This window comes from Salvelinus fontinalis, chromosome 31 (assembly GCF_029448725.1).
Source record: "Salvelinus fontinalis isolate EN_2023a chromosome 31, ASM2944872v1, whole genome shotgun sequence".
Lineage (NCBI taxonomy): Eukaryota > Metazoa > Chordata > Actinopteri > Salmoniformes > Salmonidae > Salvelinus > Salvelinus fontinalis.
Window position 1 is genome coordinate 19,258,760 of NC_074695.1, and position 13,238 is coordinate 19,271,997.

Genomic DNA, 13,238 nt, shown 5'->3' on the forward strand with positions numbered 1-13,238 from the left:
TTCAAAGTCAAACTTTGTTTAAAATTCTCTGTGTGTAAACAGTCCTTCAAAAATGTTGCGGAGGATGAGAAAATCAGTCCTATTATTATTATACATGAACATTCAGTTAATATTTTTTATGTCATTTGAAAACATCTGGTAGAACATCCATTTATTTTTTTCAGAATATTTTCATTTTACTCTGTTCAAATTAAAACATAACATACATTCTGAACGCTGGAAGCGTTGCGGTAATGAGTATTTCAGCAGAAAATGCAATAAAATACAAAAATAATTAATTCCGACGTTGAAATTACTGTTTGTGCAAGAGACCACTTTCTTTATTATAATATTTTGGTATATTACAAAATTACATGTTTTATATTTAAAATCATTACTGCCGTGGTATTTCAATGGTTTCATGAGAATAATAGGGTCTAGGAGCAAGAGGACAGATGCAGAGCCTTGGTCTGACGCCATTAAAAGGTAATTTACCATCTCCATGAGTGCAGTCTCAGTGCTATGATGGGGTCTAAAGCCAGATTGAAGTGTTTCACAACATTGTTTGTCTTCAGGAAGGCAGTGAGTTGCTGTGCAACAGCTTTTTCTAAAAAAATTGAGAGGAATGTGAGATTCGATATCGGCCAATAGTTTTTCAATATTTTCTAGGTCAAGGTTTGGCTTTTTCAAGAGAGGCTTTATTACTGCCACTTTTAGTGAGTTTGGTACACATTTGGGAGATAGGGAGCCATTTATTATGTTCAACATAGGAGGGCCAAGCACAGGAAGCAGCTCTTTCAGTAGTTTGGTTGGAATAAGGTCCAGTATGCAGCTTGAAGGTTTAGAGGCCATTACAATTTTCATGAATGTGTCAAGAGATATAGGATTAAAAAACCTGAGTGTCTCCCTTGATCCTAGGTCCTGGCAGTGTTGTGCAGACTCAGGACAACTGAGCTTTGGAGAAATATGCAGATTCAAAGAGGAGTCCTTAATTTGCTTTTTAATGATCATGATCTTTTCGTAAAAGAAGTTCATGAATTCATCACTGCTGAAGTGAAAGCCATCCTCTCTTTTTTATTTTTTTTATTTCACCTTTATTTAATCAGGTAGGCAAGTTGAGAACAAGTTCTCATTTACAATTGCGACCTGGCAACCTCTCTTGGGGAATGCTGCTTTTTAGTTCGTTTTGCGACAGTATCAAAAATAAATTTTGGATTGTTCTTATTCTCCTCAATTAAGTTGAAAAAATAGGACGATCGAGCAGCAGTGAGGGCTCTTCGATACTGCACGGTGCTGTCTTTCCAAGCAAGTCGGAAGACTTCCAGTTTAGTGTAGCGCCATTTCCATTCCAATTTTCTGGAAGCTTGCTTCAGGGCTCGGGTATTTTCTGTATTCCAGGGATCTAGTTTCTTATGTCAAATGTTTTTAGGGGTGTGACTGCATCTTGGCTTTTACGCAATGTTAAATTTAGTTCCTCTGTAACAGTCCTGACCTGTTTTATGTTGTTTTTATGTGTTTATGGTCAGGGCATGTGTTTTGGGTGGGCAGTCTATGTTATTCGTTTCTATGTTGGTTTTGGTTTGCCTGGTATGGCTCTTGATTAGAGGCAGGTGGTTTGCATTTTCCTCTAATCAAGAGTCATATTTAGGTAGGGCATTCACACTGTTTGTTTGTGGGTGGTTGTCTCCTGTGTCTGTGTCTATGTTTGCACCATACGGGACTGTATACGGTTTGTTCATTTCATGTAGTCTGTTCCTGTTCATTTCGTTCTTCACGTTGTATGTAAGTTCGTAGTTCAGGTCTGTCTACTTTCGTTTTGTTATTTTGTATCATTTTCAAGTGTAGTTCGTTTTGTCTTGTTAAATAAATTCATCATGTCATTTCAACGCGCTGCACCTTGGTTCAATCCCTGCTCCTCCTCTTCGGATGAAGAGGAGGAGGACCGTCATTACAGAACCACCCACCAAATTACCAGAACCAAGCAGCGGGGAAGAGGACAGCAACCGCAGAAATCCCAGGACTTGTGGACTTGGGAGGAAGAGTTGAACGGAGAAGGACCCTGGGCACAGGCTGGGGAGTATCGCCGCCCCAAAGCTGAGCTGGAGGAAGCGAAAGCTGAGCGGCGGCGATATGAGGAGGCAGCACGGCAGCGGGACAGGTACGAGAGGCAACCCCAGAATTTTTTTTGGGGGGGGCTAGAGAGGAGTGTGGCTAAGCCAGGTAGCAGACCTGAGCGCACTCCTCGTGCTTATTATAAGCAACGCGTCACTGGTCAGGCACCGTGTTATGCGGTTAAGCGCACGGTGTCGCCAGTGCGTGCCCATAGCCTGGTGCGCTATAGGGCAGCCCCCCGAAAGTGTCAAGTGAGTGTGGGCATCCAGCCGGGGCTTATTGTGCCTGCTCAGCGCGTCTGGTCTCCTGTACGCAGTTTCGGTCCAGGGTATCCTGCGCCGGCTCTGCGTGCTGTGTCTCCGGGGCGCTGGGAGGGTGCAGTGCGTCCTATGCCTACGCTCCGCTCGTACCGGGCTAATGTGGGAGTGGAGCCTAAGGGAGAAGTGCGCGTAGTAGGCACTAGATCTCCAGTGCTCATCCACAGCCCGGTTCAACCTGTGCCTGCACTCTGGAGGGTACGGGCTGGAGTAGTATGCCAGCCTGGGGGAGTGGTGCCAAGGCTGCGCACCAGAGCTCCAGTACTCCCCCACAGCCCGGTCCTTCAGGTGCCTTTTAACATCAAGCCTCCTGTAGGTCTCTCCAGCCTGGTGGGTCCTGTGGCAGCCCCACGCACCAGGCTGTCTCTCCGTCTCCTCCCTACAGGTGTGCCCGTCTGCCCAGCGGTGCCTGAGCTGCCCGTCTGCCCAGCGTCGCCTGAACTGCCCGTCTGCCCAGCGGCGCCTGAACTGCCCGTCTGCCCAGCGGCGCCTGAACTGCCCGTCTGCCATGAGCCTGCAAAGCTGCCCGTCTGCCATGAGCCTGCAAAGCTGCCCGTCTGCCATGAGCCTGCAAAGCCGCCCGTCTGCCAAGAGCCTACAGAGCCGTCAGCCAGACAGGAGCCGCCAGAGCCTTCCGCCAGACCGGATCAGCCAGAGCCTTCCGCCAGACCGGATCAGCCAGAGCCTTCCGCCAGACCGGATCAGCCAGAGCCTTCCGCCAGACCGGATCAGCCAGAGCCTTCCGCCAGACCGGATCAGCCAGAGCCTTCCGCCAGACCGGATCAGCCAGAGCCTTCCGTCAGACCGGATCAGCCTTCAGAGCCGTCCAGCCAGGATCCGCCAGAGCCAGCCAGCCGGGACCTGCCCCTTGTCCCAGTGTTGCCCCTTGTCCCGGTGTTGTCCCTCAGTCCGGAGCTGCCGTCCCTCAGTCCGGGGCGGCCCCTAAATCCAGCGGGACCCATGTCTAGGGTTCCCAGTCCAAGGTCGGTGGCGAGGGTCGCCACCTTGAGGAAGACACAGAAGCGGGGATTTATTATGGTGGGATTGGGACAGCGTCCTGAGCCGGAACCACCACCGTGGTCAACTGCCCACCCGGACCCTCCCCTGGACTTTGTGCTTGTGCGCCCGGCGTGCGCATCTTGAGGGGGGGGTACTGTAACAGTCCTGACCTGTTTTATGTTGTTTTTATGTGTTTATGGTCAGGGCATGTGTTTTGGGTGGGCAGTCTATGTTATTCGTTTCTATGTTGGTTTTGGTTTGCCTGGTATGGCTCTTGATTAGAGGCAGGTGGTTTGCATTTTCCTCTAATCAAGAGTCATATTTAGGTAGGGCATTCACACTGTTTGTTTGTGGGTGGTTGTCTCCTGTGTCTGTGTCTATGTTTGCACCATACGGGACTGTATACGGTTTGTTCATTTCATGTAGTCTGTTCCTGTTCATTTCGTTCTTCACGTTGTATGTAAGTTCGTAGTTCAGGTCTGTCTACTTTCGTTTTGTTATTTTGTATCATTTTCAAGTATAGTTCGTTTTGTCTTGTTAAATAAATTCATCATGTCATTTCAACGCGCTGCACCTTGGTTCAATCCCTGCTCCTCCTCTTCGGATGAAGAGGAGGAGGACCGTCATTACATCCTCAGTTAGGTGGTTAACCAATTATTTTGTACTCTGATGTCCTTGGGTAGGTGGAGGGAGTCTGGAAGGGCATCTAGGAATCTTTGTGTTGTCCGGGAATTTATAGCACGGCTTTTGAGGATCCTTGGTTGGAGACATGTTGGACAAAACCCACTGAGTCAATGATGGCTCCGCAAGCCTTTTGGAGTAGGTCTGTGGACTTTTCCATGTGAATATTAAAGTCACCAAAAATTTGAATATTATTTGCCATGACTACACGGTCCGATAGGAATTCAGGGAACTCAGTGAGGAACGCTGTATAAGGGCCAGGAAGACTGTAAACAGTAGCTATAAAAAGTTATTGAGTAGGCTGCATAGATTTCATGACTAGAAGCTCAAAAGACAAAAACGCAGTCATTTTCTTTTTTGTAAATGTAAATTTGCTATCGTAAATGTTAGCAACACCTCCGCCTTTGCGAGATGTGCAAGGGATATACTCACTAGTGTAACCAGGAGAGGCCTCATTTAACACAGTAAATTCATCAGGCTTCAGCCATGTTTCAGTCAGGCCAATCACATCAAGGTTATGATCAGTGATTAGTTCATTGACTATAACTGCCTTGGAAGTGAGGGATCTAACATTAAGTAGCCCTATTTGAGATGTGAGATATCACAATCTCTTTCAATAATGACAGGAATGGAGGACGTCTTTATTCCAGTTAGATTGCTAAGGCAAACACCGCCATGTTTAGTTTTTCCCAAACTAGATCGAGGCACAGACACGGTCTCAATGGGCATAGCTGAACTAACTACACTGACTGTGCTAGTAGCAGACTCCAAGCTGGCAGGCTGGCTAACAGCCTGCTGCCTGGCCTGCACCTTGTCTCATTGTGGAGCGAGAGGAGTTGGAGCCCTGTCTATGTTCATAGATGAGATGACAGCACTCCTCCAGCTAGGATGGAGTCCGTCACTCCTCAGCAAGCCAGGCTTGGTCCTGTTTGTGGGTGAGTCCCAGAAAGAGGTCCAATTATCTACAATTCTATCTTTTGGGAGGGGCAGGAAACAGTTTTCAACCAGCGATTGATTTGTGAGACTCTGCTGTAGAGCTCATCACTCCCCCTAACTGGGAGGGGGCGAGAGACAATTACTCGATGCCGACACATCTTTCTAGCTGATTTACACGCTGAAGCTATGTTGCACTTGGTGACCTCTGACTGTTTCATCCTTACATCGTTGGTGCCGACATGGATAACCATATCCCTATACTCTCTACACTCGCCAGTCTTAGCCTTAGCCAGCACCATCTTCAGATTAGGCTTAACATCGGTAGCCCTGCCCCCTGGTAAACAGTGTATAATCGCTGGATGATTCGTTTTAAGTCCAATACTGCGGCTAATGGAGTCGCCAATGACTAGGGTTTTCAATTTGTCAGAGCTAATGGTGGGAGGATTCGGCGTCTCAGACTCCGTAACTGGTGGAGGAGAGACCAGAGAAGGCTCGGCCTCTGACTCCGACTCGTTGCTTAATGGGGAGAGCCGGTTGAAAGTTTATGTCGGCTAATTGAGCGACACCGGTTGAGCATTCCTACAGCATTTCCTTCCAGAATCCATGAGAAAATTGTCCGGCTGTGGGGACTGTGCGAGGGGGTTTATACTACTATCTGTACTTATTCCTACACTTAAATAACCCTTGCCTAACGATTGCATCTGAAGCTGGGCTTGCAGCACGGCTATCCTCACCAGAAGGCGATCGTCTCCTGTATATTATGAGTACAGCGACTGCAATTAGAAGGCATAATGTTAATGTTACTACTTAGCTTCGGCTGGTGGAGGTCCTGTAGAACCATGCCAGATAAAGCGTCCGGGGGGGGAAAGTTGAATGAAAAAAGTAGAGCGAGGGAAAAAATGAAAACATAATTGTTTTAAACCAGATATAATGCTATTTTCCCAACCAATGACGTAAAGTATTGGGCCCTCCCCTATGTAGAAAAGAAAAAAACATAAAGCATAAAGCATATGTGTCTCGGGGTTGGGTTGAAAGCAGAAATATAAAATGTCATTCTCCGCAAAGAAAGTGGACAATAAAGCATTCTTCTATAGTAAATTATTGAGTAAAAAATCACCCCCACCCACTCCCTGTGAACATGGTCTGTCCCTGTAGTATGCCACTGCTCTGGGGGGCTTCATCAAGGGCCAGCATATAAAGGATCTGAAGGTGTGGACCAGCCATATGAAGAGGACCATCCAGACTGCAGAGCATCTGGGGATTCCATACGAACAGTGGAAGGCTCTCAATGAGATTGATGCAGTAAGTCACTGTTTACTGCTGAGTTTAAACGAGATATATACAGTAAGACACTATTTACTACTGAGTTTACATGAGATTGATGCATTTAACCACTGTTTACTGTTGAGTTAAAGCATTCATTTTATGTGAGTGTGTAAAGCATGTATACAGTTTGCAGTGAATGCGTGACCAACTGGGGTAAGTAGCCTACTGAGCTAAAGTCAATGCATTGCCCTGAAGAGCTAATGCAAATCTTTCGGTCTCGGGATAGGTTACTCATCACTGTACATGCCCGTACCACTCATTGACATCTTCCCTGCACCGCCATTTCCTCCTCAGGGTGTGTGTGAGGAGTTGTCATATGAAGATATCCAGGAGAACCACCCAGAAGAGTTTGCACTGAGAGACCAGGACAAGTACCGGTACCGTTACCCCAAGGGTGAGGTAGGACCTGTCTTAATTTACCACACACTGCTTACGAAATACACACGAAATATACATACAATGTACATTACTCAGACAAACTGTGGAGATCTTAGTACAACAACTAGCAGTCATAGAACAACACCTAGCGATCATAGTACAACACCTAGTCCTCTTAGTAGAACACCTAGTCATCTTAGTACAGCACCTAGTCATCTTAGTACAACACCTAGTCCTCTTAGTAGAACACCTAGTCATCTTAGTACAGCACCTAGTCATCTTAGTACAACACCTAGTCATCTTAGTACAACACCGAGTCATCTTAGTAGAACACCTAGTCAACTTAGTACAACACCTAGTCATCTTAGTAGAACACCTAGTCATCTTAGTACAACACCTAGTCATCTTAGTAGAACACCGAGTCATCTTAGTAGAACACCTAGTCATCTTAGTAGAACACCTAGTCATCTTAGTAGAACACCTAGTCATCTTAGTACAACACCTAGTCATCTTAGTAGAACACCTAGTCATCTTAGTACAACACCTAGTCATCTTAGTACAACACCTAGTCATCTTAGTACAACACCTAGTCATCTTAGTAGAACACCTAGTCATCTTAGTACAACACCTAGTCATCTTAGTACAACACCTAGTCATCTTAGTACAACACCTAGTCATCTTAGTACAACACCTAGTCATCTTAGTAGAACACCTAGTCATCTTAGTACAACACCTAGTCATCTTAGTAGAACACCTAGTCATCTTAGTACAACACCTAGTCCTCTTAGTAGAACACCTAGTCATCTTAGTACAACACCTAGTCATCTTAGTACAACACCTAGTTATCTTAGTAGAACACCTAGTCCTCTTAGTAGAACACCTAGTCATCTTAGTACAACACCTAGCGATCATAGTACAACACCTAGTCATCTTAGTACAACACCTAGTCATCTTAGTACAACACCTAGTCATCTTAGTACAACACCTAGTCATCTTAGTACAACACCTAGCGATCATAGTACAACACCTAGTCATCTTAGTACAACACCTAGTCATCTTAGTAGAACACCTAGTCCTCTTAGTAGAACACCTAGTCACCTTAGTACAACACCTAGTCATCTTAGTACAACACCTAGTCATTTTAGAAGAACACCTAGTCCTCTTAGAAGAACACCTAGTCATCTTAGTACAACACCTAGTCATCTTAGTACAACACCTAGTCCTCTTAGTAGAACACCTAGTCCTCTTAGTAGAACACCTAGTCCTCTTAGTAGAACACATAGTCCTCTTAGTAGAACACCTAGTCCTCTTAGTAGAACACCTAGTCCTCTTAGAAGAACACCTAGTAATCTTAGTAGAACACCTAGTCATCTTAGTAGAACACCTAGTCATCTTATTAGAACACCTAGTCCTCTTAGTACAGCACCTAGTCATCTTAGTACAACACCTAGTCATCTTAGTACAGCACCTAGTCATCTTAGTAGAACACCTAGTCCTCTTAGTAGAACACCTAGTCCTCTTAGTACAACACCTAGTCATCTTAGTACAGCACCTAGTCATCTTAGTACAACACCTAGTCCTCTTAGTACAACACCTAGTCATCTTAGTAGAACACCTAGTCATCTTAGTACAGCACCTAGTCATCTTAGTACAACACCTAGTCATCTTAGTAGAACACCTAGTCCTCTTAGTAGAACACCTAGTCCTCTTAGTAGAACACATAGTCCTCTTAGTAGAACACCTAGTCCTCTTAGTAGAACACCTAGTCCTCTTAGAAGAACACCTAGTCATCTTAGTACAGCACCTAGTCATCTTAGTAGAACACCTAGTCATCTTAGTACAACACCTAGTCATCTTAGTAGAACACCTAGTCCTCTTAGTACAACACCTAGTCATCTAGTACAGCACCTAGTCATCTTAGTACAACACCTAGTCATCTTAGTACAGCACCTAGTCATCTTAGTAGAACACCTAGTCATCTTAGTACAGCACCTAGTCATCTTAGTCATAACACCTAGTCCTCTTAGTACAACACCTAGTCATCTTAGTAGAACACCTAGTCATCTTAGTAGAACACCTGGTCCTCTTAGTAGAACACCTGGTCCTCTTAGTAGAACACCTAGTTCTCTTAGTAGAACACCAAGTCATCTTAGTAGAACACCTAGTCCTCTTTGTACAACACCTAGTCATCTTAGTACAACACCTAGTTCTCTTAGTACAACACCTAAGTCATCTTATTTATTTTTTATTTTATTTATTTCACCTTTATTTAACCAGGTAGGCAAATTGAGAACACGTTCTCATTTACAATTGCGACCTGGCCAAGATAAAGCAAAGCAGTTCGACACATACAACAACACATAGTTACACATGGAGTAAAACAAACATACAGTCAATAATACAGTGAAAATAAGTCTATATACAATATGAGCAAGTGAGGTGAGATAAGGGAGGTGAAGGCAAACAAGATATATAAATAAATAAAAAATATATAAAAAGGCCATGGTGGCGAAGTAAATACAATATAGCAAGTAAAAAAAAATAACACTGGAATGGTTGGTTTGCAGTGGAAGAAGGTGCAAAGTAGAGATAGAAATAATGGGGTGCAAAGGAGCAAAATAAATAAATACAGTAGGTAAAGAGGTAGTTGTTTGGGCTAAATTATAGATGGGCTATGTACAGGTGCAGTAATCTATGAGCTGCTCTGACAGCTGGTGCTTAAAGCTAGTGAGGGAGATAAGTGTTTCCAGTTTCAGAGATTTTTGTAGTTCGTTCCAGTCATTGGCAGCAGAGAACTGGAAGGAGAGGCGGCCAAAGGAAGAATTGGTTTTGGGGGTGACCAGAGAGATATACCTGCTGGAGCGCGTGCTACGGGTGGGCGTTGCTATGGTGACCAGCGAGCTGAGATAAGGGGGGACTTTACCTAGCAGGGTCTTGTAGATGACCTGGAGCCAGTGGATTTGGCGACGAGTGTGAAGCGAGGGCCAGCCAACGAGAGCGTACAGGTCGCAGTGGTGGGTAGTATATGGGGCTTTGGTGACAAAACGGATGGCACTGTGATAGACTGCATCCAGTTTATTGAGTAGGGTTTTGGAGGCTATTTTGTAAATGACATCACCGAAGTCGAGGATTGGTAGGATGGTCAGTTTTACAAGGGTATGTTTGGCAGCATGAGTGAAGGATACTTTGTTGCGGAATAGGAAGCCGATTCTAGATTTAACTTTGGATTGGAGATGCTTGATGTGAGTCTGGAAGGAGAGTTTACAGTCTAACCAGACACCTAGGTATTTGTAGTTGTCCACATATTCTAAGTCAGAGCCGTCCAGAGTAGTGATGCTGGACAGGCGGACAGGTGCAGGCAGCGATCGGTTGAAGAGCATGCATTTAGTTTTACTTGTATTTAAGAGCAATTGGAGGCCACGGAAGGAGTGTTGTATGGCATTGAAGCTCGCCTGGAGGGTTGTTAACACAGTGTCAAGAGAAGGGCCAGAAGTATACAGAATAGTGTCGTCTGCGTAGAGGTGGATCAGAGACTCACCAGCAGCAAGAGCGACATCATTGATGTATACAGAGAAGAGAGTCGGTCCAAGAATTGAACCCTGTGGCACCCCCATAGAGACTGCCAGAGGTCCGGACAACAGACCCTCCGATTTGACACACTGAACTCGATCAGAGAAGTAGTTGGTGAACCAGGCGAGGCAATCATTAGAGAAACCAAGGCTGTCGAGTCTGCCGATGAGGATGTGGTGATTGACAGAGTCAAAAGCCTTGGCCAGGTCAATGAATATGGCTGCACAGTACTGTTTCCTATCGATAGTGGTTAAGATATCGTTTATGACCTTGAGCGTGGCTGAGGTGCACCCATGACCAGCTCTGAAACCAGATTGCATAGCGGAGAAGGTATTGTGGGATTCGAGATGGTCGGTAATCTGTTTGTTGACTTGGCTTTCGAAGACCTTAGAAAGGCAGGGTAGGATAGATATAGGTCTGTAGCAGTTTGGGTCTAGAGTGTCTCCCCCTTTGAAGAGGGGGATAACCGCAGCTGCTTTCCAATCTTTGGGAATCTCAGACGACACGAAAGAGAGGTTGAAAAGGCTGGTAATAGGGGTGGCAACAATTTCAGCAGATAGTTTTAGAAAGAAAGGGTCGAGATTATCTAGCCCGGCTGATTTGTAAGGGTCCAGATTTTGCAGCTCTTTCAGAACATCAGCTGACTGTATTTGGGAGAAAGAGAAATGGGGAAGGCTTGGGCGAGTAGCAGAGGGGAGGGCAGTGCTGTTGACCGGGGTAGGGGTAGCCAGGTGGAAGGCATGGCCAGCCGTAGAAAAATGCTTATTGAAATTCTCAATTATAATGGATTTGTCGGTGGTGACAGTATTTCCTATCTTCAGTGCAGTTGGAAGCTGGGAGGAGGTGTTCTTATTCTCCATGGACTTTACAGTGTCCCAGAACTTTTTTGAGTTTGTGTTGCAGGAAGCAAATTTCTGCTTGAAAAAGCTAGCCTTGGCTTTTCTAACTGCCTGTGTATACTGGTTTCTAGCTTCCCTGAAAAGTTGCATATCACGGGGGCTGTTCGATGCTAATGCAGAACGCCATAGGATGTTTTTCTGTTGGTTAAGGGCAGTCAGGTCAGGAGAGAACCAAGGGCTATATCTGTTCCTGGTTCTTAATTTCTTGAATGGGGCATGCTTATTCAAGATGGTGAGGAAGGCATTTTTAAAAAATATCCAGGCATCCTCTACTGACGGGATGAGATCAATAAAATCTTAGTACATCTTAGCTACCCTAGTAGAGGTGGATTTGAGTGACTGGGAAAGATAATTAAATATTATCTTCTTTATTGTCACATACACCGGATAGGTGTAGTAAAATGTATGGGTCAGCCATAGTAGTACGGCGGCCCTGGAACAGATTAGGGTGAAGTGCCTTGCTTAAGGGCACATACAACAGATTTTTGACCTTGTTGGCTCAAGAATTCAAACGTTTCCAGCTGGAAACCAAGCCGAGCTGGTAAGGAAAGAAAGAAAATAGACAGCATGGTGTGGTTCAGGTTGGTGCAAAAGTATGAAGAAGGTACATTTCCTGGTGCAATAGAATGAAAAAGGTAAATTTCCTGGTGCAATAGAATGAAGAATGGAAAAGGTACATTTCCTGGAGCGATTCATTTTCCTCTCTCTAACACAGTCGTATGAAGACCTGGTCCACCGTCTGGAGCCAGTGATCATGGAGCTGGAGAGACAGGAGAATGTGCTGGTCGTGTGTCACCAAGCCGTCATGCGTTGTCTGCTGGCCTACTTACTAGACAAAACCGCAGGTACTTTACGGTCCAAAAGACATGGATTCATTTGGCATTGTCTTGTGGTAATGAAGTTGGTCATGTCTAAGACTATCTCAGCACAGAACCAAATCTCGCATGCGCACTGGACTAGAGACTAGGTCTAAGACATGTTCAACTTTTCTTTCCACAGATGAGTTACCATACCTAAAATGTCCTCTTCATACTGTGCTCAAACTTACACCGGTGGCCTATGGTAAGTTGTTGTCCAATTGGACTTTAACAAATTCACCTGCTGTAATTTTATCCAACAATTTCACTCATATCTCTTTCTCCTGGTACAGGGTGTAGAGTGGAGCACATTTGCCTAAACATTGAGGCAGTCAACACGCACAGAGAGAGACCTGGGGTAAGCTTTACAAAACATATCCATTTATTCCAAGCACAATAGGAAAATGTCATAAGAGATTCCACAAATCTAACGGTGTGACTCCATTTGTGTTGTTGTTGTAGAATGTGGACGTAACCAGAAACCCAGAAGAGGCGCTGAAGACTATTCCTGACCACTTTTGAATATGATTTAGAGGATATGGACTCTAGGACCGTACTGAACCAGCAATATTATATTTTCAAGTTTAAACTTTATTGCTCGATCAATTATGTCTTTGTACCTTTTCCCGATTAAACTTGTCAAAATCAGCAAATGTCAAAAGGGAAAAAGATAGAGAAGAAGACTAGATGAATAGAAGATCAAAAATGACAAACCCCACTGCCTACGGAAACAGTGAGGGGGAAATGGACTTTCTGCCTCCAACATGGGACGGCTAAAGCCCAGTACTGTATGAGTGTTGTTGACTGACCTATAACATCCAATAAATGTGCATCAGTCTGCTCTGTCTGACCCTGGAGTCTCATGGTGAAGTGCAGTCGGACAGGCTGTGTCAGAGGTGGTTTGGCATGGTATTGTCACTAGAGTGTGAAAGTGGCCAAACAATTCTGACATTAGGCTACAGGATGACGAAAGTAAAATGTCCTCCATTCTAGTGAACTGGTAGATTAATAAACACATCTTCTGTTTGTAGTCATTCTGTGTTTCTTGATGATACATGTCTGACTAAGTGTCAACATCATGAACAGTTCCCAAACAAACAAAGTGTTTTCATTTTAGCAGACTCTCTGGTATTATAGTAGTGAGTGAGTACATTTAAAAAAAAATCCCATACTGGTCCCACATG

The 13,238-nt window shown here is 44.7% G+C and overlaps 1 protein-coding gene across 1 annotated transcript in view; it reads left to right on the forward strand.

The window, feature by feature from the left end:
- Positions 1–13,084, forward strand: part of LOC129829755 (6-phosphofructo-2-kinase/fructose-2,6-bisphosphatase-like) — a 38,705-nt gene extending 25,621 nt beyond the window's left edge. Inside the window, exons 9-14 of the mRNA XM_055891649.1 lie at positions 6,180–6,326; positions 6,645–6,749; positions 11,913–12,042; positions 12,197–12,259; positions 12,348–12,412; positions 12,517–13,084. Of these exons, the coding sequence (XP_055747624.1) occupies positions 6,180–6,326; positions 6,645–6,749; positions 11,913–12,042; positions 12,197–12,259; positions 12,348–12,412; positions 12,517–12,576 (570 nt within the window). The 3' untranslated portion in view covers positions 12,577–13,084. The remainder of the gene's footprint in view (positions 1–6,179; positions 6,327–6,644; positions 6,750–11,912; positions 12,043–12,196; positions 12,260–12,347; positions 12,413–12,516) is intronic.
- The last annotated feature ends 154 nt before the right edge of the window (positions 13,085–13,238 follow it).